The 26,989-nt window shown below is 48.0% G+C and overlaps 14 protein-coding genes across 14 annotated transcripts in view; 9 read left to right on the forward strand and 5 right to left on the reverse strand.

Moving 5' to 3' along the window:
- Positions 1-256: 256 nt before the first annotated feature.
- FOXG_14588 (uncharacterized protein) lies at positions 257-948 on the forward strand (the record flags this gene model as incomplete). The annotated part of the gene is made up of 2 exons (XM_018394644.1): positions 257-360; positions 408-948. The coding sequence occupies 2 exons, from the start codon at positions 257-259 to the stop codon at positions 946-948; spliced, it is 645 nt and encodes a 214-aa protein (XP_018254171.1).
- Positions 949-1,912: 964 nt separating this feature from the next.
- Positions 1,913-3,528, forward strand: FOXG_14589 (uncharacterized protein; the record flags this gene model as incomplete). The annotated part of the gene is made up of 3 exons (XM_018394645.1): positions 1,913-2,488; positions 2,537-3,065; positions 3,110-3,528. The coding sequence occupies 3 exons, from the start codon at positions 1,913-1,915 to the stop codon at positions 3,526-3,528; spliced, it is 1,524 nt and encodes a 507-aa protein (XP_018254172.1).
- Positions 3,529-3,699: 171 nt separating this feature from the next.
- Positions 3,700-4,732, reverse strand: FOXG_21584 (uncharacterized protein; the record flags this gene model as incomplete). Its single annotated transcript, XM_018401928.1, has 2 exons — positions 3,700-4,358; positions 4,408-4,732. 2 exons carry the CDS (start codon positions 4,730-4,732, stop codon positions 3,700-3,702), a joined length of 984 nt encoding a protein of 327 aa, XP_018254173.1.
- Positions 4,733-5,188: 456 nt separating this feature from the next.
- FOXG_14590 (uncharacterized protein) lies at positions 5,189-6,825 on the forward strand (the record flags this gene model as incomplete). Its single annotated transcript, XM_018394646.1, has 2 exons — positions 5,189-6,612; positions 6,666-6,825. The coding sequence occupies 2 exons, from the start codon at positions 5,189-5,191 to the stop codon at positions 6,823-6,825; spliced, it is 1,584 nt and encodes a 527-aa protein (XP_018254174.1).
- A 322-nt stretch (positions 6,826-7,147) lies between these two features.
- FOXG_14591 (uncharacterized protein) lies at positions 7,148-8,751 on the reverse strand (the record flags this gene model as incomplete). The annotated part of the gene is made up of 3 exons (XM_018394647.1): positions 7,148-7,480; positions 7,527-7,637; positions 7,684-8,751. The coding sequence occupies 3 exons, from the start codon at positions 8,749-8,751 to the stop codon at positions 7,148-7,150; spliced, it is 1,512 nt and encodes a 503-aa protein (XP_018254175.1).
- A 544-nt stretch (positions 8,752-9,295) lies between these two features.
- Positions 9,296-10,501, forward strand: FOXG_14592 (uncharacterized protein). Its single transcript, XM_018394648.1, has 3 exons — positions 9,296-9,594; positions 9,647-10,192; positions 10,247-10,501. The coding sequence occupies exons 1-3, from the start codon at positions 9,357-9,359 to the stop codon at positions 10,393-10,395; spliced, it is 933 nt and encodes a 310-aa protein (XP_018254176.1). The 5' UTR covers positions 9,296-9,356; the 3' UTR covers positions 10,396-10,501.
- Positions 10,502-12,213: 1,712 nt separating this feature from the next.
- FOXG_14593 (uncharacterized protein) lies at positions 12,214-14,301 on the forward strand (the record flags this gene model as incomplete). Its single annotated transcript, XM_018394649.1, has 1 exon — positions 12,214-14,301. The coding sequence occupies one exon, from the start codon at positions 12,214-12,216 to the stop codon at positions 14,299-14,301; it is 2,088 nt and encodes a 695-aa protein (XP_018254177.1).
- Positions 14,302-14,928: 627 nt separating this feature from the next.
- On the forward strand, positions 14,929-16,570 carry FOXG_14594 (uncharacterized protein; the record flags this gene model as incomplete). The annotated part of the gene is made up of 3 exons (XM_018394650.1): positions 14,929-15,522; positions 15,576-16,104; positions 16,155-16,570. The coding sequence occupies 3 exons, from the start codon at positions 14,929-14,931 to the stop codon at positions 16,568-16,570; spliced, it is 1,539 nt and encodes a 512-aa protein (XP_018254178.1).
- A 735-nt stretch (positions 16,571-17,305) lies between these two features.
- Positions 17,306-19,057, forward strand: FOXG_14595 (uncharacterized protein; the record flags this gene model as incomplete). Its single annotated transcript, XM_018394651.1, has 3 exons — positions 17,306-17,408; positions 17,461-18,434; positions 18,770-19,057. 3 exons carry the CDS (start codon positions 17,306-17,308, stop codon positions 19,055-19,057), a joined length of 1,365 nt encoding a protein of 454 aa, XP_018254179.1.
- Positions 19,058-19,212: 155 nt separating this feature from the next.
- Positions 19,213-20,005, reverse strand: FOXG_14596 (uncharacterized protein; the record flags this gene model as incomplete). Its single annotated transcript, XM_018394652.1, has 2 exons — positions 19,213-19,323; positions 19,571-20,005. The coding sequence occupies 2 exons, from the start codon at positions 20,003-20,005 to the stop codon at positions 19,213-19,215; spliced, it is 546 nt and encodes a 181-aa protein (XP_018254180.1).
- A 623-nt stretch (positions 20,006-20,628) lies between these two features.
- FOXG_14597 (uncharacterized protein) lies at positions 20,629-21,330 on the reverse strand (the record flags this gene model as incomplete). The annotated part of the gene is made up of 3 exons (XM_018394653.1): positions 20,629-21,011; positions 21,069-21,146; positions 21,198-21,330. The coding sequence occupies 3 exons, from the start codon at positions 21,328-21,330 to the stop codon at positions 20,629-20,631; spliced, it is 594 nt and encodes a 197-aa protein (XP_018254181.1).
- Positions 21,331-22,742: 1,412 nt separating this feature from the next.
- Positions 22,743-24,115, forward strand: FOXG_14598 (uncharacterized protein). The gene is made up of 2 exons (XM_018394654.1): positions 22,743-23,150; positions 23,203-24,115. The coding sequence occupies exons 1-2, from the start codon at positions 22,896-22,898 to the stop codon at positions 24,004-24,006; spliced, it is 1,059 nt and encodes a 352-aa protein (XP_018254182.1). The 5' UTR covers positions 22,743-22,895; the 3' UTR covers positions 24,007-24,115.
- Positions 24,116-24,158: 43 nt separating this feature from the next.
- FOXG_14599 (alpha-N-arabinofuranosidase) lies at positions 24,159-25,205 on the reverse strand (the record flags this gene model as incomplete). Its single annotated transcript, XM_018394655.1, has 1 exon — positions 24,159-25,205. One exon carries the CDS (start codon positions 25,203-25,205, stop codon positions 24,159-24,161), a length of 1,047 nt encoding a protein of 348 aa, XP_018254183.1.
- A 1,125-nt stretch (positions 25,206-26,330) lies between these two features.
- FOXG_21585 (uncharacterized protein) overlaps positions 26,331-26,989 on the forward strand; it is a gene marked incomplete at its 3' end in the record, with an annotated part of 1,024 nt that continues 365 nt past the window's right edge. Inside the window, exon 1 of the mRNA XM_018401929.1 lies at positions 26,331-26,987. Within this exon, the coding sequence (XP_018254184.1) occupies positions 26,374-26,987 (614 nt within the window). The 5' untranslated portion in view covers positions 26,331-26,373. The remainder of the gene's footprint in view (positions 26,988-26,989) is intronic.

The following is a 26,989-nucleotide window of genomic DNA, read 5'->3' on the forward strand; positions in this document are numbered from 1 at the left end:
CGGCGCAACGTGGGGCTGCGATTTCGCTGGTGAAGTCGTCACTGCAGGACCTCTGACAAACAAATTCAAGCCAGGTGATCGTGTTGGCGGTGCTTGTGCTGGTAATCGGTCTGATAATCCGAGTAATGGTGGTTTTGCAGAGTATGTCAGTGTTCCGGAGATGTTGTTGCTCAGGCTTCCGGACTGGATGAGCTTTGAGCAGGGTGCGACATTGGGTGTTGGCTTATTGACTGTTGGTTTGTCGCTGTATCATACAATGAAGCTTCCCCTTCCTTACTCGGGTGAAGCGAGGGATCAGTATATCCTGATCTACGGTGGTGGAACGGCTACTGGGGGTTTGGCCATTCAAGCCGCCAAGCTGTAAGTTCATCGTGCTTGCACTGTGAGTCTAAGCTGATGATATTCAGATCTGGCTTGAAGCCCATCACAACCTGTTCGCCAGGAAAGTTCGAGCACGTCAAGTCTCTAGGCGCCGTAGAAGCCTTCGATTACCGCTCTCCATCCTGCGCGTCAGACATCCGCACCTTCACACATGACAGTCTAGAGTACGTTCTTGACTGCATCACCGAAAGCAGCAGCATGAAAATCTGCTACGCTGCCATTGGAAGCCACGGCGGTAACTACATCGGCCTAGACCAATTCCCCATTCGTGGACATACGCGTCGCGACGTTCGTCCAGGCTGGGTTCTCGCGTGGACAGCGCTAGGTAAACCTGTTGATTGGAGAAAGCCATATCGTCGAGAAGCAAGACCCAAGGATAAGGCGTTTGCGGAGAGATGGGCGCCTATTGCACAGAAGCTACTGGATTCTAAGGATATTGTGACACATCCTACTGAGGTTAGTGATGAGGGGTTGGCGGGTGTCGCAAAGGGAGCCGAGAGGGTGAAGATGGGAACTGCTGGTGGCAAGAAGCTGATATACCGTGTTGTTGCACCCTCGACATCTTAATGTAGGCGTATTTATAAGAGTTCTATCGTTCTGTTTTTTTTTTTTAGCAATTTCTTTATCGGTCTCGACTTGGTTCAGATTGGCAATCTGTCTGTGACGCGTCGCGTTGTTTGTAATCGCGACACACTAGAGTCAAAGGTTGTGTATCTATTTTTAGCAACGCCAGATCTTGCAAAACTCTCTTGCTTAACATCACTTGCCTCTGCGAATTAACTAGATCAAATACATGCAAAGTGTTTCAATGGGGTTTTCTACATGAGTAGTTGAGGATCCTTCATAATCGACTGTTGCCAGTAGTTCCTATCAAATTTCCTTTACATTGGATACATAAGATTTTACAATTAATTTCTTCCTACACATCTGGCCCACGTTGTGGTCATCTTGCCAACTTCAATACCATTGAGATACCATAGTTAATCAAAAAATTAACAACCTGAATTCTATAATAAATTTTTACATCAACACTAATTAAGTTCTACGCACTTCAAACCTTGCATTTGCTTGTTTGTTCTCAATTACCCTACAGACACAATGACGTCACATTCGACAAATAAAAAATGCAGTAAGATGACTAAAAATTGCACTAAGCCTATCAGCGCTCGTTGTTAGATTCTACCGCGGGCGTAGATCAGCAGCCCATTTCTGCCTGCAGCTCGTCACAAGCGTTCAGCGAAGGACGGAGTAAATCTCCGCTGGAGTGGAGAATCTCCGGGCTCGGCCCCGCAACGGCGAGGTGGATACGTCCACCCCGGTCTCACTGTATTCACCGGGTTTTTGGCAGACCTCCCATCCGCTGTTCACATGTCTCATACAATTTGTGTTGCTCATTGCACTTTCTTCCTTTCTCACCACCAAGCATTCATACATCCCAAAACCTTTCATCTTTCACTCATACCAATGACGTTTGGCTGCCCCTACGTCGTCGCCATCCCTCTTCGCGCTGAAGTCCCCAACTCTGTCCAACATGTCATCTCGTCTCTCCGCGATTTCACTCGCAGCGTTCTACGGTCTTGTAATTCTCTACTTCCTAAACAGACTATGGGATCATATCAGCTACTCAATCAAGACGAAGAAGTACAAATGCGGACCTCTCAAGACCTATCCCCATTGGGATCCCATCTGGGGCATTGACTTTGTTCTCTCCATGAGCCGTGCTTTCAAAGAGCATCGGTGGTTATCTTGGATGGAGGAGACATGGTCTGCGCAAGGAACTAAGACTTTCAAGGCGAGGTTTCTGGGGATGAGAATGGTGTATTCGTCTGAGATGGAGAATATGAAGGCGATGAGTACATCGCAGTGGGAGGAGTTTGTTCTTGAGCCCATTCGTGTGGATAATGGTGTTGCGACGCCGTTTACTGGGAAAGGTGTTAGTACGGCAGATGGTGAGTTCTGGCATTATAGCCGGGGTATCATCAAGCCGTATTTTGAGAGACAGGCATTTGCCAATGTCGCGAGATTGAAACCGTTCACGGATAAGATGTTGGACCTCATTCCCACCAACGGCGACACCTTTGACATGCAGGTTCTGACAAGACGATGGGTAAGTCGCATCTGCTCAATGCGAACGAAACTGACTTGGTTTGAACAGTTTCTTGACACGTCAACTGAGTTTCTTTTCGGAAAGTCCCGCGACTGTCTCACTTATCCTGAGCGCGAAGACGTAATGCTCGCCATGGTCGACATCATGCGCGGTGCACGCGTCCGTCTTACCATGAGTAAATTCATGTTTCTCCACCGAGACCCAAAATGGTATGAGAGTATTCGCTTCGTGCACGACTTTATGAATGAGTACATCGACCAAGCCTACGATGAACTGCACCTGCGAAAAGAACAAGGTGAGAAGTTTGCTGACAAGCCTGAGCGAACCGACTTGCTCTGGGATATGGTGCAGAAGATCCCTTCTGAGGATAGAATTCTTCTCAGAGATCAGATCACTGCTGTTTGGGTCCCGAGTAATGAGACTACGAGTATTCATATCTCGAATGCTATTTATCAGCTTGCTAGACATCCGGATGCTTGGGAGAAGTTACAGAAGGAGGTCCTTGATCTCGGTGATGAGGAACTCACCTTCTCTAAGCTTCGCGGGATGAAGTACATGAATTGGGTCATCAATGAAAGTAAGTCAGATCGGCCTTTAGAAGCCTCTTACTTATCATTTCAGCACACCGAACTATCCCAAATGGCATCCAAATGATCCGTGTCGCAGCCCACGACACAACCCTCCCCCGTGGCGGAGGCCCAGACGGCAAACAGCCCATCTTCTGCGCCAAAGGTGACATCGTCCATTGCAACCGCTATCTGATGCATCGTGACCCTGACTACTGGGGCAAAGATGCAGCAGAGTTTAGACCAGAACGATGGGACGGTCTCCGTCCTCTTTGGCACTTCGTCCCTTTCGGTGGTGGTCCCAGAATTTGCCCTGCTCATATTCTTGTTGCTACTGAGACGGCTTATGTTTTGACGAGGTTTTGTCAGAAGTTCAAGGGTATTGAGGCGAGGGATGAGAGGGTATATGTTCCTGTTATGAGAGTTGGGCCTAGTAGTTTGAATGGTATCAAAATCGCTGTCACCCCGAGGTAAAGCTTTGAAGGGATAAGGTTGGGGCGACGACTGTCTGGGAGGATATGTCATTGATCATCACGAGAATCAAACAAGCTTGTACTTGGGTAGTTACATTATGAAAATCATAATCAATGAGCTCTAGATGCTTCATCATCAATGAGAGACAAAAGTGATTCAAATGACATCATCCTACTTCTGACTCAATATCTCCCCAAAGACCTTTTGAGTATGCTCGAAAACCTTAAGAGGCCATCCTTCCCTCTCCATAGGACCCAAAACCTTACCATCCGTAACTGTGCTCCCGTCACTCAAGACACGATAGAAACCACTACACGACCCATAGCAGGCTGCTTGATCAGTAACATCTACAACTGCAGAACAAATCATTTCTCTGCTTGGATATCTCCCACTCAGAGCATACTCAGCTTGCTGACGCCCACATTCTTCCTCAGACATAGCTATGAATCGATAAACAGGCAGAGCGATCTTCCCAGCTAGTACACCAACTATCCCAGCGCTCTGTAGTAAATCAGATAGAAAGGTAGTCGCCACCCAACCAGGATGCACATGCAACCAAGACAACTTTGGGTAGTGAGAAGCCAAGTACATAAAGACAAGACTGTGCAATGTAGTGACCTGATTTACCGCCCTCGGAGCTGTATAGCTACCTTTCTTGCGCAATCCAATGTCCCCGTCATTGGTAAATAGTGGACCCTCATGACCCCCAGCTAGGACGGAGAGAACCCGTGGGTGGGGTGCTTGCATGAGCATGGGGAGTAAGCGTTCGATAAGACGCATGCGGATGTAAAAGGATAGAGCAAAACAAAGATCAAGCTTCTCCTCAGTATCTGTGGAGTAAGTCAGCAAAGCATAAACTCCACAAAACGGGTGTCTTACAATGGGGTCCACCGAACGCCAAAGATCCAGGACTCATAAACAACAAATCCACATGTTTCTCCAAGTTCATAATCCTCTCACAAACACCTTCAATACCTTTGATAAGCGAGACCTCAGCTTCGACGAATTGGATCGCAGCGTTTGGGTTGTATTCGTTTAGAAGTGCGAGTTCACCCGCAAACCTCGCTTTCGACCGACCAATAATGTAGAACCGTGGATTAGGCAAAGCCCGGGTAAGAGCCTTGAGAGTAGCGAGACCGATGCCCCTCGTTGCCCCTACGAAAACTGCCACGAAGGATTGGGGGGCGGGGTGTGATGACGACATTCTGTGCTGACGGGGTGCTTATCGTCTGATATGGACAGCTATTCTAATCCTTATTCTGAACTGAAATTCCTCCGCCTTTTTACAGATGAAAGGGAATACGACGCGAGACCGAAGTGCGTGGCGAGATAGAACTCGGGATATCGTTTTCCAGTACGCGGTCTATACGAGGTACGCTACCCGATGTGATAAGGATTCTCCGGCCGATACATGTTTGCAGCGACCGGCCCGGGCGGCACGGAGAATTAGAGCTAGTTTAGCACGGGTCAGTGCCGTTAGTGTGGCATCCACGGCGCCTACTATACTGATGGTCAGTAGTCATGTCAAAGGCATCGAGGGGTAGTGCTATAGCTTAGAAAGTGATCTTGTAGATTGAACGAATTGGCCCTGCTCAACAATTGTTTCTGTATCACTTGTAAATACAAGTTCGCTGAGATTACAAACCCCACGAACCTTACCATGAATCAGCTCAGCATGGACTGGGAGCTTGTCGCCTCCACCTGGCAGACAGCTTCACCAGCCTCACGAGTAATCGTCACCCTCAGTACCCTCTCACTCACAGCCCTTCTCATCTCAATCATCTACGAACTCTACTTCGCCCCCCTCTCCAAATTCCCCGGCCCAAAACTATGCGCCATCTCCCGCATCCCCCATCTCATAGCAACAGCCAGCGGCCATCAACTCCCCTGGCTCATTAATCTCCACAACAAATACGGCGGCGTTGTTCGCATCGCCCCAGATGCTCTCACATTCACTGATGAGCGCGCCTGGGCTGACATCTGCGGTGCATCAAAAGCTGCTAAAGATGGAATGGCGAAAGATCCTCGTCTTGCGGCTTTGGTGGGTGGTGATTTGGTGAATCCGGATCCTGCGAAGCCGAGATCGCAGCAGACTCATAGTATTATGAGAAAGGCGATGGTTCCGGCGCTGAAGAGGGAGAATGTTAAGAAACTTGAGAGTATGATTAATGGGCATATTGAGGAGTACCTCTCTGCTCTACAGAAGGCTAGTGAAAGGAAGGAAGCTGTTGATATGCGCGACATGAACAGTTTTCTCATCTGTGATCTCATCGCAGATCTCTTCCTCGGCGAATCACTTCACTTGTTCACAGACCCAGAGTTCATCCCCTGGGTTCACTCTTTCGATCGCTTCGCACGAGGCGTTACCATCCTCGCTGTTCTTAACCGCTTTCCCTTCTTACATAAATTCCTCCTCTTTGCCGTCCATCGCTGGGGAAGTGGTGAACGCGAATCTTTCATGGCACCCATCTTTGCACGCTTTGATCGTCGTGTTGCTCTCACTTCAGCTCGACATGACATGCTGCAAATGGTTCTAGATGGAGATTCAGAGGGTACAGGACGTCAAGGAACCATGCCTCTTGACCTTCTACGAGAGTTTGCACCATTCTTGATGCTAGGTGGATGTGAGGCTATGCCTACTGTTCTTACTGGTTTTGTCTACTTCGTCTTTCGCAAGACGAGTGCGGATATCAGGAAGAAGCTTCTGGAAGAGGTTCGCGGAGCTTTCTCCAGTGATTCTGATATCACAATGGACAGGATAAGCCAGTCACAGAAAGATCTTCCTTACCTCGAAGCATGTCTTCAAGAGTCTATCCGCTGCTACTCACCCGCTGCAACCGGCACCGATCGTGTAGTACCTACATCTGGAGCTCAAATCGCAGGTCATTTTGTGCCCGGTAACACAGTCGTCATGATGTTGCACCAAGTGACCTACTCAGTCAAGCACAATTTTTCCAGAGCATTGGAGTATGTACCCGAAAGATGGCTTCCTGAAGGAAAGGGTCGGCCTCAGGATTGTATCGATGATGTGAGAGGCAGTGTACATCCGTTCTCGGTTGGCCCGCAGTCTTGCTTCGGACAAGAGTGAGTTTCACTATTTCATGAGCTTCATTAAGACATATACTAACAACCTACAGACTGAGTTTTTATGTATTGCGGCTGGCGTTGTGTAAACTTTTGTATCGCTTTGATATTGAGCTTACGCCTGAGTCTGAGAATTGGGTAGAAGGGCAACTCACATTTGGTACAAGGTCAAAGCCTCCACTGATGGCATATGTCAAGAAAGCATCACTTTAGATGGCTAGAAATGTGGATATTCATCACTATTGTCTGAGAAACTTTTATTCGAAAAGAGGTGATATTCAAATCTTTGGCCCGTAGGACTGGCCTCCCTCTGGTAGATACAGGACAGAGACAGTGATGCCTTGGAGCTACCCCGAATTTACGATTTTGTGGAACCAGAGGCTGTTTTGAGTGACCCAAGCCCCAGTGGTCTACCAGAAGAAGTGTACAAGGTCACTTTTAGTGTTTTGGAGAAACCCTGGACTGATTCGTCAAGCTCGCAGAGCCTTGCTGTTATGATAGTAATTCTTGTATTATAGTTCACAAAGTGGCCAAACTATTCACTGCGATCCTTCACAACCCTGACCATGACACCCTTCGAATCCAACGGCGGCATACCCACAAAGAAATCATGAGCAATCTCCACATCCCTCTTCGTCGTGCCAACCAGCTCAAGATCAAACCTGGAGAAGATGGTCGCAACAGTGAGATACAGCTCAGCATATGCGAGGTTCATACCAATGCACTGACGACTTCCTCTGCAAAAAGGCACAAAGTGGCGGCTCAGACTGGTTTTACCATGCATCCAGCGTTCTGGGTCAAACTTGAAAGGATCTGGATAGTGTTCCTCGTTTGTATCAATGAGATATGAGGATGAACTCATGCGAGTCTGCAAGACTTAGGATTCTGGTAGCAAGAGGAGAGAGGGGACTTACTCCTCGAGGCAGTTTGTATCCGGCATAAACAAGATCTTCCGTTGGTGCATACCGAGGTAGGCGCCCAGGAACACCGAATGAGAGCCTGATACCTTCTTGTATAACTCCAGTCTTGTTGTTGTTAGTAAATGCTAAGCCGTGTGTAAGGTCAACTCACCAGGTATGGGAGAGGCTCAAGTTTCGCAACAGTGATGGGTGAACTTGCATCTGCTGTTACTGTTTCTAGTTCCTTCCTCAGCGTAGTAAGCATGTCCGGATTCTCCGTAAGATGAAAACTCAGCGTCGTCAACGCCGCAGCCGTCGTCTCAGTACCAGCACCCAGAAAGATAGCCGCCTCAGACTTGAACCTCTCCAGAGTCTTATCCGCTTCGGGCAGTTGCTTGCTATCTCTCATCTCATGAAAGACAGTTCTAATCCCGTCCTTCTTCTCTTTTGCCAGGACATCTGAGATTTGACCAGAGATCTTCTTGTCGTAGTCAGCCAGTGGCTGTAGCTTTGGATCAAGCTTTGCAAGATAGCTGATGGGAATCTTTTGGATGATATCAAACAGCCATGGAAACATGCGTCCAATCGGATGGGCTTGAGGCATCTCATGAAAGAAGTCCAATAGCTCTTTGCCGAACTGGTCTTGCTTCATGTTATCCATGCTCTCGCCAAAGCAATATTGAGCAATGACATCCATGGTAAGACCGCTGTAGAGAGCTTTGAAATTCACAACCTCTCCACTCTCCCTGAGTGAGCTCATCCTGCCAGCGAGTTGGTGAATGGTTTGTAGGATCTGCGGCTCAAGAGCACGGATAGACTGCTTTGAGAACGATCCAGACAATGCAGCCCGTCGAACTCGATGGGTTTCGGCAGCATAACTGTCAAACATGCTCTCATCATGGGTAGACATGAAGCGGATTTTGTTGCGAGGATGATGAGGACCACTGGCGTAGATTTCATCGTAGAAGCTATCATCGTTGATATGGACCTCGTAAGGGTTTATCCTCACAATGGGACCATACTGACGATGAAGTTCTTGAATCTTCCAGAGGAATTTGCCTCGTTTGACGACATCGTAGTAGAACTCATAGAAGAAAGTGAGAGCTGCTAATCTTGGTCCCGGTATTTTTGCTAGAGGCGATAGATACAGGCGGTAGACGACGGTGTAGGTGATGCGCAGTGCAATGAGAGACGCTGCCACTGTCAGCAGTGTTCTGGCGTTCAATTGCAAATTTTCCATGGTCGTCTTAGTGCCGAGTGTTCAACTCACTCACTGTAGAGATGAGATAGTATGCCTACTACCCATCCTGACAGGCATGACAGCATATACGAAAGCTATCTCACCAACCCACCACCACAAAAACTAGTTCTGATGTAAAGGTGCCGTTTTCCCGCCCATCCTTCGGCATGTGAATTCTCACCATCAGCCCGGAGAAAACACTCCGGTTGACATGAGCGGCAAAATACAATGTTGTATCTGGCATAGTCGAACTTGGTGCGTCAGCCGTCAGCCCATTTCCCCTCCATTTCCCGTTACCGTGCTTGAATCCTTCGGCACCCCACGGAAAACCCCTGGCTCACCTTATTCCTTAGGCTAGTGAGCCGTAGATCCGGCTTTAGTATAATCAGCGCGGCAAATACCTACTTACTCGTATGCAGCGTCGGCCGCCGTATCAGAGAACGATACGGGCCGTTCCGCGCACTATACCCACTAGTTTTGGAGGCGTTTTACAGATAAGAAGTAAACAGTTAAAAGAAGGTGGTAATTGATGCAGTTGAGAGTAGCAATATTGGCAATTGAACTCCACAAACAAAACAACAAGTCAATATTTGCACAAATCAAGAATGGCTACTGAAGCAATGAACCAACCTCCCCAGACGGGTACTGATCCCAGCGTTGCCAATGGCACTGGTATGGATGCCCTGATGGAGGATGCGAAGAAGCGTGGCTTGCAGGAAGAGATTTCCCGTCTAACTGATAACCATTCGGTTTACACTGATGCTGCTGGTGGCAAGTTGTCCTATGCACCAGTTGATTGGAAGAAGCCAGGTCTTAGAATTCTTGACTCTGCTACTGCAGACGGTATGTATACCTTCTAAGACATAGAGCACCGGTGGTGATAATAGTGATTCAGGTATCTGGCTGCAGGATCTTCGCAAGCAAGCTGGTCCTGTTGCTGATGAGCAGACGTACATTGGCACTGATCTGGTCGAAGACTTGTTTCCCAAGCCTCGACCCCACGGGATTGAGTTCAAGAAACAGTCCATTACAGAGCCATGGCCCACTGAGTGGAAAGAGTCCTTCGATCTCGTCCACCAGCGCCAAGTCCTCGGCTTCTGTGGCAACTTCTCCCTCGAGCAAGCCGTCGCCAACCTCTGCGCCCTCGCCAAGCCCGGCGGCTGGGTCGAGCTCGTAGAACTCGACTGCGACCAGAGTCTCCTCGAGGAAGGAACCGCAGCGCACGAGTTCTTCCGTCTTCTCGAGCAGATCTGGAAGATCAAGAAGATGGGCGGCAACTTTGGCCCCAACCTCAAAGAGTGGATGGAGAATGCGGGGCTGGAGGATGTTCAGGTTGATGTTTTGCAGTGCAAGGTTGGCGCGAAGGCTAAGCCTGAGCTGAAGCAGGCTAGTATCAACGGTGCAGCTGGTGCGGGGCCGATGATTGTGGCTATGGCGCGCAGTAAGTTTTCTTCGGACCTTTTATCCTTGTGATTAGTGCTGACTTTTATGATAGCTCTTCCTGAGCTTGAGGGCTTTACTACTGAGCAGCTTGATACTCTTGATACTAGAGTTCGTAAGGAGCTCGCTGAGAAGGGGGCTGAGTTTCAGAGCTTTGCTGTCAGGGGTCGTGTTCCTGCCGGAGGATTGAAGCCTAAGAAGTAGATTCTAAAACTTTCATGTGATGGCACTCGGTTGGAAGGATCAGGATAGTTACTACTAGAATCTAGCCAAGACAGTATTAGTAATTACCATCCAACCACTTTCTGGCTGCTTTGAACTGTTCTCAAATCATGCAGGTTCACAATGATCAGTAAACGTTCATCCCGGCTACAAGTATTTAATGGAATGATAACGGCCAATCAAAATCAAATCAACCCGAGTACATTCAAATTTGATAATTGTCATTGAGCTGCCATTCCCTGTTTACCTATCAAACTGTAACGCTTACAGCCTTGTGGGGTTTGAAGGATCTGCGTGATAAAGTGCGAAGACCCGCCTCGGAATACGCCCTGTAATCACTATTGGTCAAGATGCGAGTGAGATGATTATTGGCTTCCCTACACGGTAACTCGTAAGGGCAGTTGCTGCAACGCTCATATTGGTAGGATTTGTTCTGCATGTCAGAGGAGCTTTAGTTGTGGATATTGTCGAGACATCCCCCACTTGTAATCCCCCATTGCGACGTCGCCAAAGTTTAAATGTCACCTACCTGCCGTATCGAGATCGACATTTCATTTACCCCAAGATTCGTAAAGAACCCCAAAGGGGAAGCGTTGGGGAAACGTGAACGAATGTCACTGCGTTGCGGTTCTTCAATAGTCTGTAGATAAGCAAGACTGTGGGGTATACCTATGCCAGGACAGCTGGCCAACACTCAAAGATACTACTAACTGTTATAATAGTTTTACATAACAATTATATGACATGCTTCCATGCATCATATTGGGCTCAGTGATATCAGTCCCAGAGGATCAAGAACCATGGCCTTTGCACTTTTCCAAGCCGGAATCCCGCATTGACCTGCGCAACTGGGCTTAAGCGCCTAGAATACCAAGCTTTTTAGCCTTATGAGCCGTTGTGTCACACCCAATCAGACGCTCCCAGTCCTCGCCAATGCACGTTGGGCGAGCTGACCACTCGGGACCGATGGCATTATGTCTCAGTAATCCTTCGCCCCACTGCCGACGGCAATTCTTTTAAAGTCCGTGGGACTCAGCAAGTCAGATAACGAAGTGAGATACTGATAGGACCGTCAAATCTGGCCCTGTCTGAAATGATGAGGGAACATGATCTGATTAGACTTCTGCGGAATCTGCATCTAGGCGGAGAACTTTATCCGGAGGATCTGACACGCAGCAAGAACCTTGACATATTCGTCATGACTCTTATTTGTCAAGTTTGTAAACAATGCCAGGCTTTAAATCCACCAATCTAAAGATTCCGCATTGACCTTGAGATGCCGGGTGTTAGGGGGAGGTGTAACACCATAGGTCTAGGATTGCATCCTTTGATCGACGCGTATCACAACGTGTCGAATATGGCTGACTGCAGTGGAAGTCGAACGTTATTTGCATTATTGACAGAGAGGAATGGGTATTGTTTCTCAATACGGTTCGCAGCTGCCGAGAAGAGATAATTTCAAGGTGAATGCTGTACTTGCATGACAACATTGACGCCCCGGGCGTATCATTCTCATAGTTCGTGACACTATCCTATTGCCGTGGACATAAGCCTCCCATACATATGAACCGTCATCAATAGCTCCCTTTCAAAGATAGAGGTGTCTCCTGTCATCCAGACAACACCCACTCACGGCTAAACTGAACCAAACTATCCATAACCAAAACCCATTAGCTCCCTCTTCAAATGGATCCAGGTCCAGCATACAAACGGCGTCGTCCCGCCGTAGCATGCACCGAATGCCGCAGACGAAAGATTCGCTGCGACCGTCACTCTCCCTGCGGACCCTGTAGCAAATCAATGCCGAGCCTGCGATGCGTGTACAACAACCAGCCAACAGCTCGAATTCCCGAGAGTTATCTGGATCCCGGGATGCAGCAGCAGCACGACTCGTTGGTTCTGAGCAGTCACGCGCATATGGTACCTCATGAGCAGTCCATCTTTGGCCAGCAGCCCTTTGATGAGGTGCAGAAGATGGATCTTTTTAATATGGATGTTGCGCCCATGACTGATGTGTCGCTGGGGTTTGTTGATATAGATTTCTTTGGGATGAGTGATTCGCACTCGAAATCAGCTTCTATTGATTCAACGAATTCGCTTCTTCAAGGTCTGTCGAGATCACCATCGTGGACAACTTCTAGTCTTCCTTCAACAATGGCTAGCAGCATCACAAACTCACTACAGAGCATGCCTCTGACTCAAACCAAGAGTTCTGGAAGGTCCTCAGCATCCCAAAGCAGAGAAGCCGAGTATTCCTCCATTGAAGACCATGAGAGCCATTGGTATGAGCCATTCTTCAAATGCGAGAAGTTCAAATTTCTCGTGGACAGCCTTTCTGGAGATGATCTCCATCTTTCATGTGAGCAAGAAGCCCTTCGGCCATTATTTGAGTCGTACAACAGGCTCTTTCGCGAAGTTCGAAGAACCCACGAAAGCAAACTCGCCACTGAGAACTCTGTCTCAACTCAAAATGGTGCGCGTAGCATGCTCCCAGCAAGAAGGACATGCGACTCACTTGTTGATGCATATATCAAGACTTTTGAGTCTGTGCTACGCATCATTCACGTCCCGTCATTCCTGAGAGATTATGAACACTTCTGGGAAGATTCTGCTTCATCAATCTCAAGCACTGATGAGACATTCCCCTGCAAGCTACTTCTAGTGGCAGCACTTGGATCCATCACTTTCACCCCAACAGACTCACAGCAGGATCAGGCCACTTCATGCCGAGAGCAGTCAAACAACTGGATCTCCTACGTCAAAGACTGGCTCGCCCGCAAGAGCATGAAGGGCATGCGAGGAGATCTAAGTATGGCACAGATCGCCTGTCTTCTAGCCCTGACACGTCACACGCACCACCAGGATTCGGCCCCCATGGGCGTAGCATGGCTTTCCGAAGGACACGGTCTAACTCACATGGCCGTTCAAATGGGTTTACATCGGGAACCAAGAGTCCGGTCGCCGAATATGTCCGCGAAGGAAGCCGAGATACGGAGACGGCTTTGGGCTACAATGTTAGAGTTGTCGTTGCAGGTTTCTGTCAACCAGAGTCTTCCGGCTCCCATCGCGCCGGAGAGCTATGACTGTGAGGTACCGAGTAGTATTGCGGATGATGATCTGGTGCTGGGGGTCGAATCACAGAGTATGATCCAGTCATCAGTTCTCATGCTCCTTGCGCAAACTCAAAGGCTACGTCTTCGGATTCTCCAACTTGTCAATGCACCTGGATCTTCAAAGACGTATCAGGAATGCCACGCTCTTGCATCTGAGCTCAATGCGGCATGTTCCGTCGGTGAAAACAAGCTAGATTCACAACTCAGCGACTTCCAGAATAGCCTCTTGACTAGCTTTACTAAACCGTTTGTGTTAGCACTGCATGATGCTTTTGCCGAAGAAGCATATTCGAAGCCCGAATACTACTATTCACGAAGAATGCGGATGGAGATCTCAGCACAGCTACTATCATCTACAGCAAACCAAGGCTCGTACTCAGCACTACTTATCAACGGGTCAGGGCAGTTTTCTGTTACGCAGAGACAGGCAACAATGTCCCTATGTCTCGATCTAATCCGGGATTTTGAAGAAGAATCATTTCCCAACCTGGACGGTGGTTCCCACGCAAAACTCCGAGATATTCTATCTAACACAATTACAACGTTCAAAAGACGTGTCGAAGCATCAAGTGGATCGGATACAACAGAAGAGTTTATCTTATTCTCATGTGCATTATCATACCTTGAGAGCCTACAGCGAAAGGAGGACGGTAAAAAGGTGGCCAGGAGGATTAACGAAACTGCAAAGAATGTGCTCGGAGTCTGCTGTGATACAATGGAGAAGCAGAGGCGGAGGGGGTCACTCGCAGAGTCAGATATTTGGATGGGCCGATAGTCTCTTGACACGTCGAAATAGTTGCCTTATGGTTGAATTCATTACATGCATCGCACTATATTTACTACTCGTACTGAATGTTTGTTTTCATGTAATTCAGAATAACCGAAATGTATTCAGGTGATTTCGTCCTTCTCGTTGATCCAGATTGATGTTGTCGTGATAGCGCATTTTCCTCTCTGGTAAATTCAAGCAATACCAACTGCTCTCCACTGCCACTATGTTGCATAATGAATAACGCGTTTCGGATAGAGACTCTTAACCCGAGAATGCGAGATTGTTTGATGGAAGCGGCGCGATATATGCACGGAAAATCCCACGGGAAATCCTTCGGAGAATCTCCTCCCGTGCCGTCTCACCCTTGCTATACAGTGTGATGTTGTACGCTACCGCAACAGAAAAGCACTGTACTGGTCTTATGCCCCGATGTTCCTTGACGGCTGAGATCTGGCGGCTTGTCAATAGGAGTCTTTTAGTGATGCCGGTCCTATCGCTCATCATTTCAGAGTTTATCATAGTCATCCATATACGCCAACAGATTTGACACTGGATTGAATCAAACTTCTTCTTCTGAAACAGTCCAAGCAACGTACCTTGACAAGATTCTGTGCAAACATACACGAAACAATGGCGCTCCATCAGTTACTCGCCCAACAGGTTACAACACGGAATCTTCCTATCCTTGCAGTTGGAGCTGCTTTTCTCATTTTCATCTTTCGAAAGCTTTTCACAAGCAGCCAAAAGTCTGAGGCAAAAGGCTGGAAGCCAATACCTCGCTACTGGCAATGGGATCCAATATGGGGTCTCGATCTGGTAGCGAGTCAGATCCATGCCTTGCGATCAAACCAATTCTTGGCATGGCTTTCCAAGCTTCATGCCAGCATGCCTCACACCAAGACCTTCAGTATCAACATGTTTGGTGTCAAGTGGATCTACACCTATGATCCTGAAGTTTTGAAAGCTGTCTATGCGACTCATTTCAAGGAGTTTGGTGTTACACCAATTGGCAATCTTCGGAGAGGATTAACTCCTTTCGCTGATAAGGGCGCAATCACTACTGATGGTGAGGATTGGAAGCACAGTCGCTTCTTGATCCAGCCCTTCTTTGATCGTCAGGTGTATACAAGCACCGACAGAGTAGCTCGACATACAGACCAATTCATCAAACTACTACCTGATAATGGTGAAACGGTTGATCTGCAACCTCTGCTGCAGCGATGGGTAAGCTCTTGTTACCTTACCTACTGTCCAACCAACTGACAATCTTGACCCAGTTTTTGGACATTGCCACAGAGTTCATCTTTGGCGAGTCAACTGAAGCTTTGGTATACCCTGAGCGTGCCAAGATTGCCAACACAATGCTTGACGTTCTCGATGGTGGTCGTCTCCGCGCTCAGCTCAACAGACTCATGTTTCTTCGTGATTGGACTCCATGGCTGAAGTCAGTCGAAGAGATCCACGCCTTCGTTACTCCTCCCATTCAAGAAACCATCAAGGAGAAGCATGAGCGTGAAAAGAAGACCAAGGAGGGCGCAACTGACTTGGAGCCTGAGCGAACTGATCTTCTCTGGACAATGGTACAAAACCTTGAGGACGTTGAGGAGCTGAGGTCGCAGATCTGCTTGATTCTCGTCGCCAATATTGACACTACGTCTGTGTTCATTAGCAACTGCGTCTGGTGGCTTGCTCGTTATCCTGATGTCTGGGATAAGATCCGCCAGGAGGTGCATGAATTGGGCGACATCCCAATGAATTTCTCAGTTCTTCGAAACATGAAGTATCTGAACTGCGTCATGAACGAGAGTAAGTATATCACCTTAGCTTCCCCGCATCTTCTCAAGCTAACGTAAAAGCTCATCGCATGATCCCCAACAACGTCTCTCAACTTCGCGGTGCCTTTGAGGATGTCGTGATACCAGTAGGCGGTGGTCCAGATGGCAAATCACCGACCCTCATCCGCAAGGGTGATCTAGTTCTCATCAACAAGACCGTCATGTACCGTGATCCCGAGGCATGGGGCGAGGACTCAAATGAATTCAAGCCTGAGAGGTTCGACGGATACCGAGGCTCGTGGGGATTTTTGCCTTTTGGTGGTGGACCAAGACGGTGCCCGGCTCAGATGATGGTTCAGACTGAGGCGGCGTATATCCTTGCTCATCTTGCTAAGACTTTCAAGCGCATCGAGCCTCGCGACCCAGAGCCGTACGTGCCTGTTATGAGGATTGGGCCGTCGAATAAGACTGGTGTCAAGGTGGCTCTATACAGATGATACGGGGTTCTTTGGCAAAACCTACATGTTTGAGCGATCGAATGGCGTTTTAGTGTTACTTTACAGTTTCTAGCTCTTGTCAAAGGCCATATGGAGTATCTACGTATATGACACTAAACAACTACGCCTGAGAGTGCCACCTATAGTTTTGTATAGAATCAAGTCAGTAGAACTATTTTCCAAACTGTTCTCAGATTGCTCTTGTCCTATATCAAGGGCTGGTCTCGCACTTCCGAGCTCTCTGTTGTTTCTAGGTAAATTACCTCCAATTTCGTCTGCATCTTCCCCATCAAGGACTAAAAGAATCTCCGTCGAGCGCCCCGTTGAGAATTTGTGATACAGAGAGAAGGCCGCAAAGAAAGTGTTGAAAGTGAAGGTGCGGCATCTGATTGGGCACGGAGAATAGCGGGATATTACGTGTTATACCGGGCCCTGCCTTGACATCCGTAAAGGAGACGCATTTTCGAGTGGATCTGCAGTCAACAATTCTGAACCGTTTGCCAACACCGTAGAAAGGGCCGATTATAGATTCTATCTGTAGTGTTTGAACTTGCTCGATGGTACACTTGCTTTCATCCAGTTCTTCATCCAAACTCGGGACCTTTCTACAACTTCCACCTTCACAGCGAATTGAGTGCCAGTCTGAATAGTACTATCACGATGGAACTCGCTATCGCACAACCAATCACGCTGAAATGCGGGCTCACTTTACCAAATCGGCTCACCAAAGCCGCCATGGCCGAAAGATTGGCTGACAAAGACGGCCTTCCAGGTGGCAAACAATGTCTCTCAACCTACAGTGAATGGGCGAAAGGAGGTTGGGGCTTGATCATCAGTGGTAAGGGTTGCTCAAACGATCACAACTCACCACATTCTTGACCAATTGACAGGTAATGTTCACATCGATCCCGCTCATCCCGGTGCACCAGGGGACTTCACAGTGAACCGGGATGTCCCTAGAGAAAAGACTCTCGCGGCTTGGAAGACTTGGGCCAGTGCTTGTTCACTGAACGGAACTAAACCTATCGTCCAGATTAACCATCCAGGACGGCAAGCACCATTTGTCAAAAGCCTTGCTCCAAGTCCAATTCCTCTAGATCTTGGCAAGGGTCTGTTCCCATGGCTTGTCAGATCATTGGTATATGGAACTCCCAAGGAGATGACCCAAGCTGACATAGATGATGTGGTGACGAGATTTGCTGAAGCAGCGAAGCTATCAGTGGAAGCGGGCTTTGCGGGAGTAGAAATCCACGCTGCACATGGATACTTGTTGGCGCAGTTCTTGTCCCCACTTTCGAATGAGCGAACAGATGACTATGGAGGCTCCCCACTAGCACGGGCCAAGATTGTTGTCGACGTCGTCAAAGCTGTCAGAAAAGCTGTACCAGCTGGAGCTTGTGTCGGCATAAAGGTCAATTCAACTGACCACACAGATTTGGGCGACTTCATCACTCAGCTGAAGGCCATCGTTGATGCTGGAGTTGACTTTGTAGAGGTCAGTGGAGGGTCCATCGAAGATCCCATGTTCAGCACTGGCCTGCACACAACAGTTAAGGCAAGTACCAAGGCTCGAGAAGCCTTCTTCGTCGACTTTGCAAACGCCATCAGATCTGAGCTTCCAGACGTCCCCATCATGTTGACAGGTGGCTTTCGGACCCGGCAAGGTATGGAGGCTGCCGTGAAGGGAGGCAGTTGTGATCTGGTCGGTTTAGCTAGGCCATCGGTCATAGACCCTGCCCTTCCAAAGAAAGTTCTGGACACCAGTATACCAGAGTATGGGGCCTTGGCATATGCTAAAAGGATTGAGGCGTGGAGTTGGGCCAAGTATACTGGAATCAAGGCCGTTGGCATGGGGGCTGAAACGGTATGTCCACATCCTACAACTCTGATAACGGTGGAACTAATAAAGAGAATAGCTTTGGTATACAAATCAGATTGGGCGGTTAGGTGCCGCAAATAATTGAGCTCAAGTATTTGGTTTCATGTGTTTTGTATTTTGATAGATTTACAAGAAGTTGACGTACATCGAGCCATTAATCCAAGCCCACCATAACTGAGAGAATGATGATTGAGTCTACTGCCTGAGCTTTGCGAATGATATGGTCAAGTACTTGCTTAGATCATGTATGCACCTAAGCGGCAACATGCGTTTACTAGTAATAGTATGCAAGAAACCCTGCTAGCTATGAAACTATCCAGCCCCAATCCATCGCGTATTTCACAGCAAAGAAGCAGGTCTGCCCCTATCGTACAAATGCAACCATAATGGAGGACAGCAACGCTATTGTTATTGTCGGAGCCGGTTGCATTGGACTTTGCACGGCATATCAGTTATCCAAGTCACTCGACAGCCAGGGGCGCAAACCCAGTATCATCGTTGTGGATGCAAGTGACAGACCATTCGCTGCCGCTTCGTCAGCTTGCACACTGCGTGGTGCAGCGGCGTCATTCCGTCATTGTCAGACTCTTCCTTCTCAGCTCCTGTAGCTATGAGCAATTGAACAATCTTTCTCTGTCCATACATTACTGCACCATGCAAAGTGGTCCGTCCATTCTTTGTCTTGACTGTCTTTGTTGACACCCTCGTTCAGAAGATATTCAACAAGCCTCCTGTGGCCACACCAGGCAGCTTCACTCAAGGTTTAAAACCCAAAGTCTGTGACAGTGTCCGTCTCAGCACCCAGGCCAATTAGTTGTTGGACAGTCTTGATCTTACCCAGACTACAGGCAATCATCAAAGGCGTTTCCCCATCCTTATTTCTAGCAAAGTCAGATCATATTCACGCAATTCGATTGAGCTGAAAATCAGGCTCTGGAACTTCTGTTTGTAATGAATTGATTTGTTCTCTGACCAATAACAAGATGTGTAGCTCCGCCTTGCCTAATATTGAGGCCCTCCACCAACGTGAATCGCCAAGCCAGCCAGTAGGAACAAAGATGACAATGCGCTTCCGAAAGAATGCATAGGGATTTATACTAGGCCTGTTCCTATCTACTTACTTCGACAACCTTTGTCAGATCTCGATTCATCCTCACATAGCCTTCCTGTAGCTCGTTCAGTTTTCCCGCCGCAGCAGCTATTGGTGCCAGGATGCCAGAAAAACGCTCCCCTTGAGTAAATCGCGTCCATCGTCCATCCTCGACAGCTTCCAGGCGACACCAGTGCTCTGTATCGAAGATAATCGGTGTCAAGATATTGCCGTTCCATCGAAGCTCTTTTTCAGGCTGTAATACTGATACAACATTGGTGTATGTCTGGTTATTCTCGATCGTGATGGTCTGTTTGCTTCCAACGGCGAGTTCAGTGTGTGGCGGTTGCACTTGAATCGAAGTGACGAAGGTATTCCATTTTGGCCAAGACTCCAAGTCCATTAACACGCTCCAGACTTGCGATGGAGGCGCTGCAATTGTGATTGATTCCTGGATTTCGCGCATTTTGATTGTAATTGAGTTGAGTAGTGTGATATGCCAACTGTATTGGATCTGAGTGGGGGGAATACTTTGGACTACCAAGAGTTTACTATTAGCTTTATATATAATCCATACTTGATTCATTTACTGCTCGATTCTGGAGAAGTGATTACTTTGTGAAGCGGCACGGCGCATATGGATGACCGACGCAGGCTACTTCAGCTATGACGTCAACCAGTTCGGGGTGTTATTTGTCCGCTCAGGCTATCCAGTGCCTCAAGTCTCCCCGAGAATGTCGCATCTATTGTCCCGATGCAACAACAACAGCAACATGGCTTGTCTAGCAATTATCATTTGGTCTTTTCTCTCTTGGTTTGAACTTCAAAAGGCAGTGGCTCATAAAATCTTAAGAAGCTCTCTGGTCTGTCTAATCGGTACTAAGAAGCAAGCAAAACTAGGGTATTGTTGTCTTTGGTCATTTCTGTACATTAACATAGGGACGTCACACTACTCTGTACCATTACTGTTCACTTAAACAAGGATTTATCTAATAATGGTATCTGTCTTTCATCAGCACAAAGCCTCGTCAGTTGCTATAGCAAGACGCTAACTATCCGAGTCAACCTTTCCCAAGCCCAAGCTCGTATTTACTGCAGCGACCACGTAAAATCGTCATTGAAGACGACAGTGGCGCTGGTCCTTCCCGACATGTCAATTTCAATGCTCTGATCATGGATCCCATCAATCATGGTACCACTTTGGCCATCGCGTTGGAACCAGACCCGGATCCTGTTGTTAGGCTTAATCTCCTGACTGGCGCCTCTCGGGAGTTGGATAGAGCCGACGTAGATGGGAGCCCTCGAGCCATTGATGGTTCTGTACACAATGGGGGAAGCTCTGTCGGCCTGGTTATTGAAGCGAATACCGTCTTGAGGTCCACCGTCGTTGACACTGCCTCGATAGTCTGGAGTCAAGGTGTAGGTCTGGCCGGGCCTGATGGAATCGACATTAGTCGATGCCTGAACTTGGACTGAAGAGCTGTTTAGCATGTTGATTTTTTAAGCTGCAACATAGATGACTTCCATACCTCCTTCCATGAAGTTGGATTGACTGGCAGCAATACCAAGGTCATCATTCCAGTTAAACTGAGCATTAGGCGCAATACCTTAATCATAATCGTCAGTGTAAGTTAAAGTAGAGGAACGCAAAGCCTTACTGCTGGTTGATGCTATGACCTTGTATCCCTCGCGTTCCACTCCAGAAGCAAAGCAGAGCTTGTAACCCTGCTGCGCGAATTGTTGTATGGCCGCGCGCCCTGGAACCTTGACTGTCAGAGAAAAGTTGGTCATTTTGACAAGGACTTGTGGTGGGGATTGATAAGGAACAGTGATGATGAAATGTTTGTTGTTTTCTGTGGAACAAGAACCAAATCAGGGAAACAGAAACGTCTTTTATAACCCACAGCGTCCCAGAAAGCCAGCTGACCTCAACAGTTTTGGACTTTAATGGGAGCTCAGCTGGCCACGTTAATGCAGCTTACTATAGTTCATACCACTTCCTTAGAAACATACATAGGCGGGCGGTTGACTACAGGCAGCTTACTGTAGCTATCGAACCTTACCAACCTATGGCTGCAGTCTTTCTGAGCATATTGAGAGACATGGCGTATACTGTTCAATAGTCTGCTCAGCATTTCACACTAGTCTTTGCCCAGACCAATCTTGGGCAGATAGTACAGCCAGCCACGATAAACCCCGCCCGCCAATTGAGGCTAGACAGTTGCAGATGTCTCTGGCAAAGCATACGGCGTTAAGGAATACTTACATATGGTACATGCTTACGTCGTATCTTATGTACTCTTTAACAGACACCTGGCTGTAACCTCATCCAGTCTTGTCCTGCACATGGCATCTATTGCCCCAACGCAATGTCAATTACAATTCTTTGTCCTGAAAATAACTGCATGAAGTTGTGACTTATTCTTTGAACATCAAATTGTTAGAACTGTTGCTTTGTAATTTTCATTCAGCTCTCTCCGTTCTCGGCCTGCTTGGTTTCAAGGCGCGAGCAAAACCAGCCACAATGGGTGCTTCACCTGCCACAGTAGCTCGTTCCGCGAAAGCGGAATGCGATGTGATCCATATGCAGTGTTCTGATTGGCGGCTGCTTTTTCCTCTTTCGACGATTCACTCCACTATCGATGTTCGCCTATCTTAGTGCCAGTCAGAAATCTCGGCGAGTGAGAAAAAGATCCCGCGGGATATTGTTGCTGATATTGAAGAGCTGATAACATCTAATATTAATTTAAAAGTCACCAGTCTCTTGATATCAAGCTCTTGACCTTGGAAAGTTATAAGGAAATGCTTGTCAAAACCGTTCTGAAATTTATCACCTCTTTTAAAACTTACACTATCGGGTAGTCTAGTCAAGTAGTTAAGTAAAGCAACAGTTCGTGCTCGATATTTATCTCAACACAGAAGACGCCTAGGAACGCTGGATATTCTGGCCATTATTTGCAAAATGCTCCTGGCTCTGCCACCATGAAATATAGAGACACTGTGCTTACCTATCACCTTGCAACGTCATAATCCGGTTTAGCCGGTCTATCCGCCGTCAGCTGCAATACCCTTCCCTTCTTACATCGGCCAACCAGAATACGCGTCCTCGCGCGAACTAAGTAGTTTACAGCGGAATCATGAATTTTTAACAGCCACTATTTAAGCCGCATAGTAGCCATTCGCCCATGCCTCCGAGATTCGGCAAGCAATAGCGCTGCCCGGCCTTGGAGTCACTAAGCAGAATTTCCAATGCCTGTCAACAGCGCCCTTCACATGATTTCACAAACATCGTCCTTGTGACTCTCCCTCCGTTCTAACATAAGATGTTTCGTGTTTCATGGTAATCAAAGGCAAACATGTCGACCGATGAATGGCTGGATCGGGTGATGCTTATAGAACAAGCTGTCGCCAAGTGCCGCGGAGATGTTGCGCACGCTCAATCAGCGCAAAATGAGGAGGAACTGCGGGCAGTTATCACCACGATGTGCCACGATATTATCGGAATAATCGGAAGGCCTCAGGTTGAGAGATCATTGCAAGCATGGTCTGAAGTATACCCCGAGCAGGAGGGCGCCAGGTTGATAGAGAAGACGAGCATCTACCGCCATTTGGTCAGTGCTCAGACCCCACATACAGTATCTCTAAAGCTAATGGAATTCACAGAAGCAAAATAATACGGCTTGGGTCCCTATACCTGCGCAGGAAGACATAAGGTCTGAAGCCCAAGCTGGCTCGTTGAGACCGACACCTGGAACATCATCTTCGCCTCCATCGGTACAAGAAATGGAGGTTCAGAACCGGGCGGAGAGACTTCGGGATGCTCTCTGTCTACCACCTATTCGCCGCGCCTCTGCAGACAATATCAATCTATCGCATCCGAGATACGTATCTCACTTACCACCAAGCCATCAAAGGACACCACAAGATGGTTACTATTCTCCTTTCACGACCTCTCCGACAACACGAAGTAACTGTTCAGAGTCTCCAAGGGTTCTTCCTCCAATCATATCATTTGGTGACGACATAGCCGAGTCGCCTGTCTTTCATACTCCCCTGAGTAGTCGACGAGCAAGCCAGGTATCATACCCAGCCTCAGATAGAAGTCTAGACCCCTTCCAGCCTATTCACTATGATCCAAACCCTCACGAGAAGGCAGCACCGAGTTTGAAGTCGTACCCCACTAACAACATGACAACTCATGGCGGCGTGGATCAGAATAATGGTACGTGTCGGATACCGAGTGACAAAAAGGCTGGCACTACATTCCATGAGATCCCAACGTCTTTAGCAGAGTATCTTGAGAGGATCCTTGCTGCAGGGGACATGCCGTTTACTCTGGCTGGCTTCAGGGATACAGATAATTATTACAACTGCCCATTCTGTAGCGAGAATGGGAAGAGGAATTATAAAAGGTCAGGACCTTTTGCGGACCATTTAGTAAGACACTGGAAATCACTACAGACATAATAGCAAGACGGACATGGTTAGAGGCCAGTCCCATTGTCGAAGAAGAAATAATCGACTCCACTCATAATATTGGCTATTTACATAAAACATCTACTCATAACTGTCCTCCAATCCGAAGAAGAGAAAGCTTACTCGCGCTCGCAAGTCATAATCTAAGGACGGTGAAGCAAGATCTTGCCGTTCTTGTCATACCAGATCTTCCTCGCCTTCACCTGTCGAAGGTAATCCTTACCAGACGTATGCGCATCAGCAAAGAAAAGCCACCACTGTCCCTTATACTCAACAATACTTCCATGAGTAGTCCACCCATCAACAGGATCAAGAATCTTGCCCCGGTAGGTATAAGGACCGTAGATGTTCTTGGAAGTAGCGTAGACAAGGAAGTGGGTATCACCGGTGGAGTACATGAGGTAGTAAAGCTTGCCGCGCTTGTGGATCCAAGGGCCCTCGAAGAATCGTCGCTTGTTGTCCTCAGCCTGAAGAGGCTTGCCTGTCTCGGGGGCGAGAATGACGAGATCGCGGGGTGTTTCGGTGATCTTGTGCATGTCCTTGCTTAGCTTGGCGATCTGAGGAGATAGGGCATTGGTGCCGTTAGGAGCAGCCTTGTCTCCAATCCACGACTCGTTAAAGTTCTTTTTATCCTGCCAGGCTTGGAGCTGGCCGCCCCAGATACCGCCCCAGATGAGGTAGGCCTCGTTATCAGTGTCGACGTAGCTAGCAGGATCGATACTGTACGTGCCAGGGATCCAGCTCTTGTCGGCCTTGAAAGGACCGCTGGGCTTGTTGGAGACAGCAACTCCAATTCTGAAGATCTCATCCTTGTCCTTGGCGGGGAAGTACAGATAATATTTGCCGTTCTTATGAGCTGCGTCAGGAGCCCACATTTGCTGCTTCGCCCAGGGAACGTCATCGACTGAGAGAGCGACGCCGTGGTCGACAACGGGATCTTTACCATAGATGCTCTTCATGGAGTAGGTATGGTAATCCCTCATGGCGTATTGAGCGCCTCCTGTGCCGTTGACAACATTGGCTTCGATGTCGTGAGATGGGTAAACCCAGAGCTTGCCTTCGAAAACATGAGCCGAGGGATCTGCGGACCAGAGGTCGGTGATCAGGGGAGGAATGTCATTAGTGTCTTGCGCAGCGCATTTGCTGGTCAGAGAGAACAGCAATGCTGAAGACAGAAACTTGAGCTGCATCTTAGCGAGCTGTAGAACCTAATGCTTGATTGACAAGATTGAACAAGAGCCTGATGAGTAGCAATTCTATGGATCGTGCCCATCTCTTTTATATCCAGTTTCTCGCTACTATACCAACTGCCGTGACGATGACCTCAGCTAAGTTTATCCCCTTGATAAATCAGCCTATTCCCCCTGGAAATACGGGGTTGCGGGGTATCTTCTTGGCACAGGATTGGCCCGCCGGATAAAACAATTTTAATAGAGTTTACTGGATGTTTTCTATATAAACTCTTTGTCATGCTGCACAGCGCCCTCAACTAAGCAGCTGGGGGCGATAAACACACCGCCAAGCGTAAGCAGATACGACGTCCATCACGGTAAGATTTGTGCCTAAATTGAGTTTCTATTATCCAGAATTACCCGTGTAGTATTTTGTTGATGTTAGTGAGAAAATAGTCTATTTGAGTTTATACTTGCCAGGGGATCGTCAGGAATATAGACTATTTCGGAATTCAGTGCATGCTTGGTCGTGTCATGGACTGGTGCGCTTAGCATTGGGCCCCGCAGAGTACCAGATTACCGGTCCATTCAGCTTACAAGCAGGACATGGCCAAGGTGCACGATGCTACCTCATTGGATCTTGCCTTCCATGTTTGCGTAATGCATCTAGAACCTCAGATACATTGGACCCTGGGAGAACGAAAAGTCAAGCTCATGCTGTTTCACGGTCAAGGGCCGTTTAAGAACGTGCCGTCCTGCAAGATGCACCGACAGATCCGGCCGTACTAGCCGGTCGCTGATTGATGCCATGTGAAACATTCATCGAGTCTTAGCGCCAACGATGTTAGATGTAGTGGACCTGGGGCAAATGTTCCGAAAACCAGGCATCGTATTCGCCCTAGCAAAGAGGATCAATAACTAAGGCACAGCATGCGGCGATTGCTTTTCTTTCGGCAAAATTACAATTATTGTAGTTACACAAACATTAATTGGGGGCCAGCATGGATAATGGCAATATACATGAAGGCATAAGGGACGTGGTTTAGGCAGCCAACTAACATGGCGCCTGAGGTATCAACATTAGCCTGATGGGCTGATGTCTTGCAGCAAAATGAAACACCTGTACGAAAAACAGAAGCAAAAGCAAAAGCAGAAATATCAACATTTCAGAGTTTGAGCCGAAATCATGGCAAGAATCATATACAGAAGTCGCCACATGATGACCCGCGGCTTTAAACCAATCCAATACTATTATTGCTTTGGAGGCCCATCCAGCCCCAACTCTGCCAGCATCCCACCATATCGGCCTGACCGATATAAGCGCAGTGCAGAAGATGAAGCGCGAATCAAGGATTTGTATTCACACGGCTCACAGAACTGGAGTCAGGAGGATGTCCAGGCCTTCGAGGATATTGTCGGCAGAGACGACGCGAGGCAAGATGAGGCTAGAGAGCCATTGAGACTTATGATAAATTGCTACTTTGAACACCTCAACCTTGTACCCTTACCTCCTCCTCTCCCAGCTTGTAGCTATTGGTTAGCCCACACTCGGGCCGAGAACTGCAAAAGGGAAAAGGTGAGGCCTTTTATGGTTGCATGTGATAAAGGATTGCTTGATCACGTCAAGGCTTGGACGCAAGATGGGGAACGGTTAGAAGCACTTCACCAGATGGGGCTCCAAGACGGCTTGGTCTTTGCAGCGAGAGCAAATCAGATTGAGGTGATCCGGTACCTGCTCGATGAAAGATGGACTTCTCTGAACGGTGAAGTGGTGAGGGAGGCTTGCGCTAACCTTTCCTTAC

This window comes from Fusarium oxysporum, chromosome 12 (genome assembly GCF_000149955.1).
Source record: "Fusarium oxysporum f. sp. lycopersici 4287 chromosome 12, whole genome shotgun sequence".
In the NCBI taxonomy this organism is placed as follows: domain Eukaryota; kingdom Fungi; phylum Ascomycota; class Sordariomycetes; order Hypocreales; family Nectriaceae; genus Fusarium; species Fusarium oxysporum.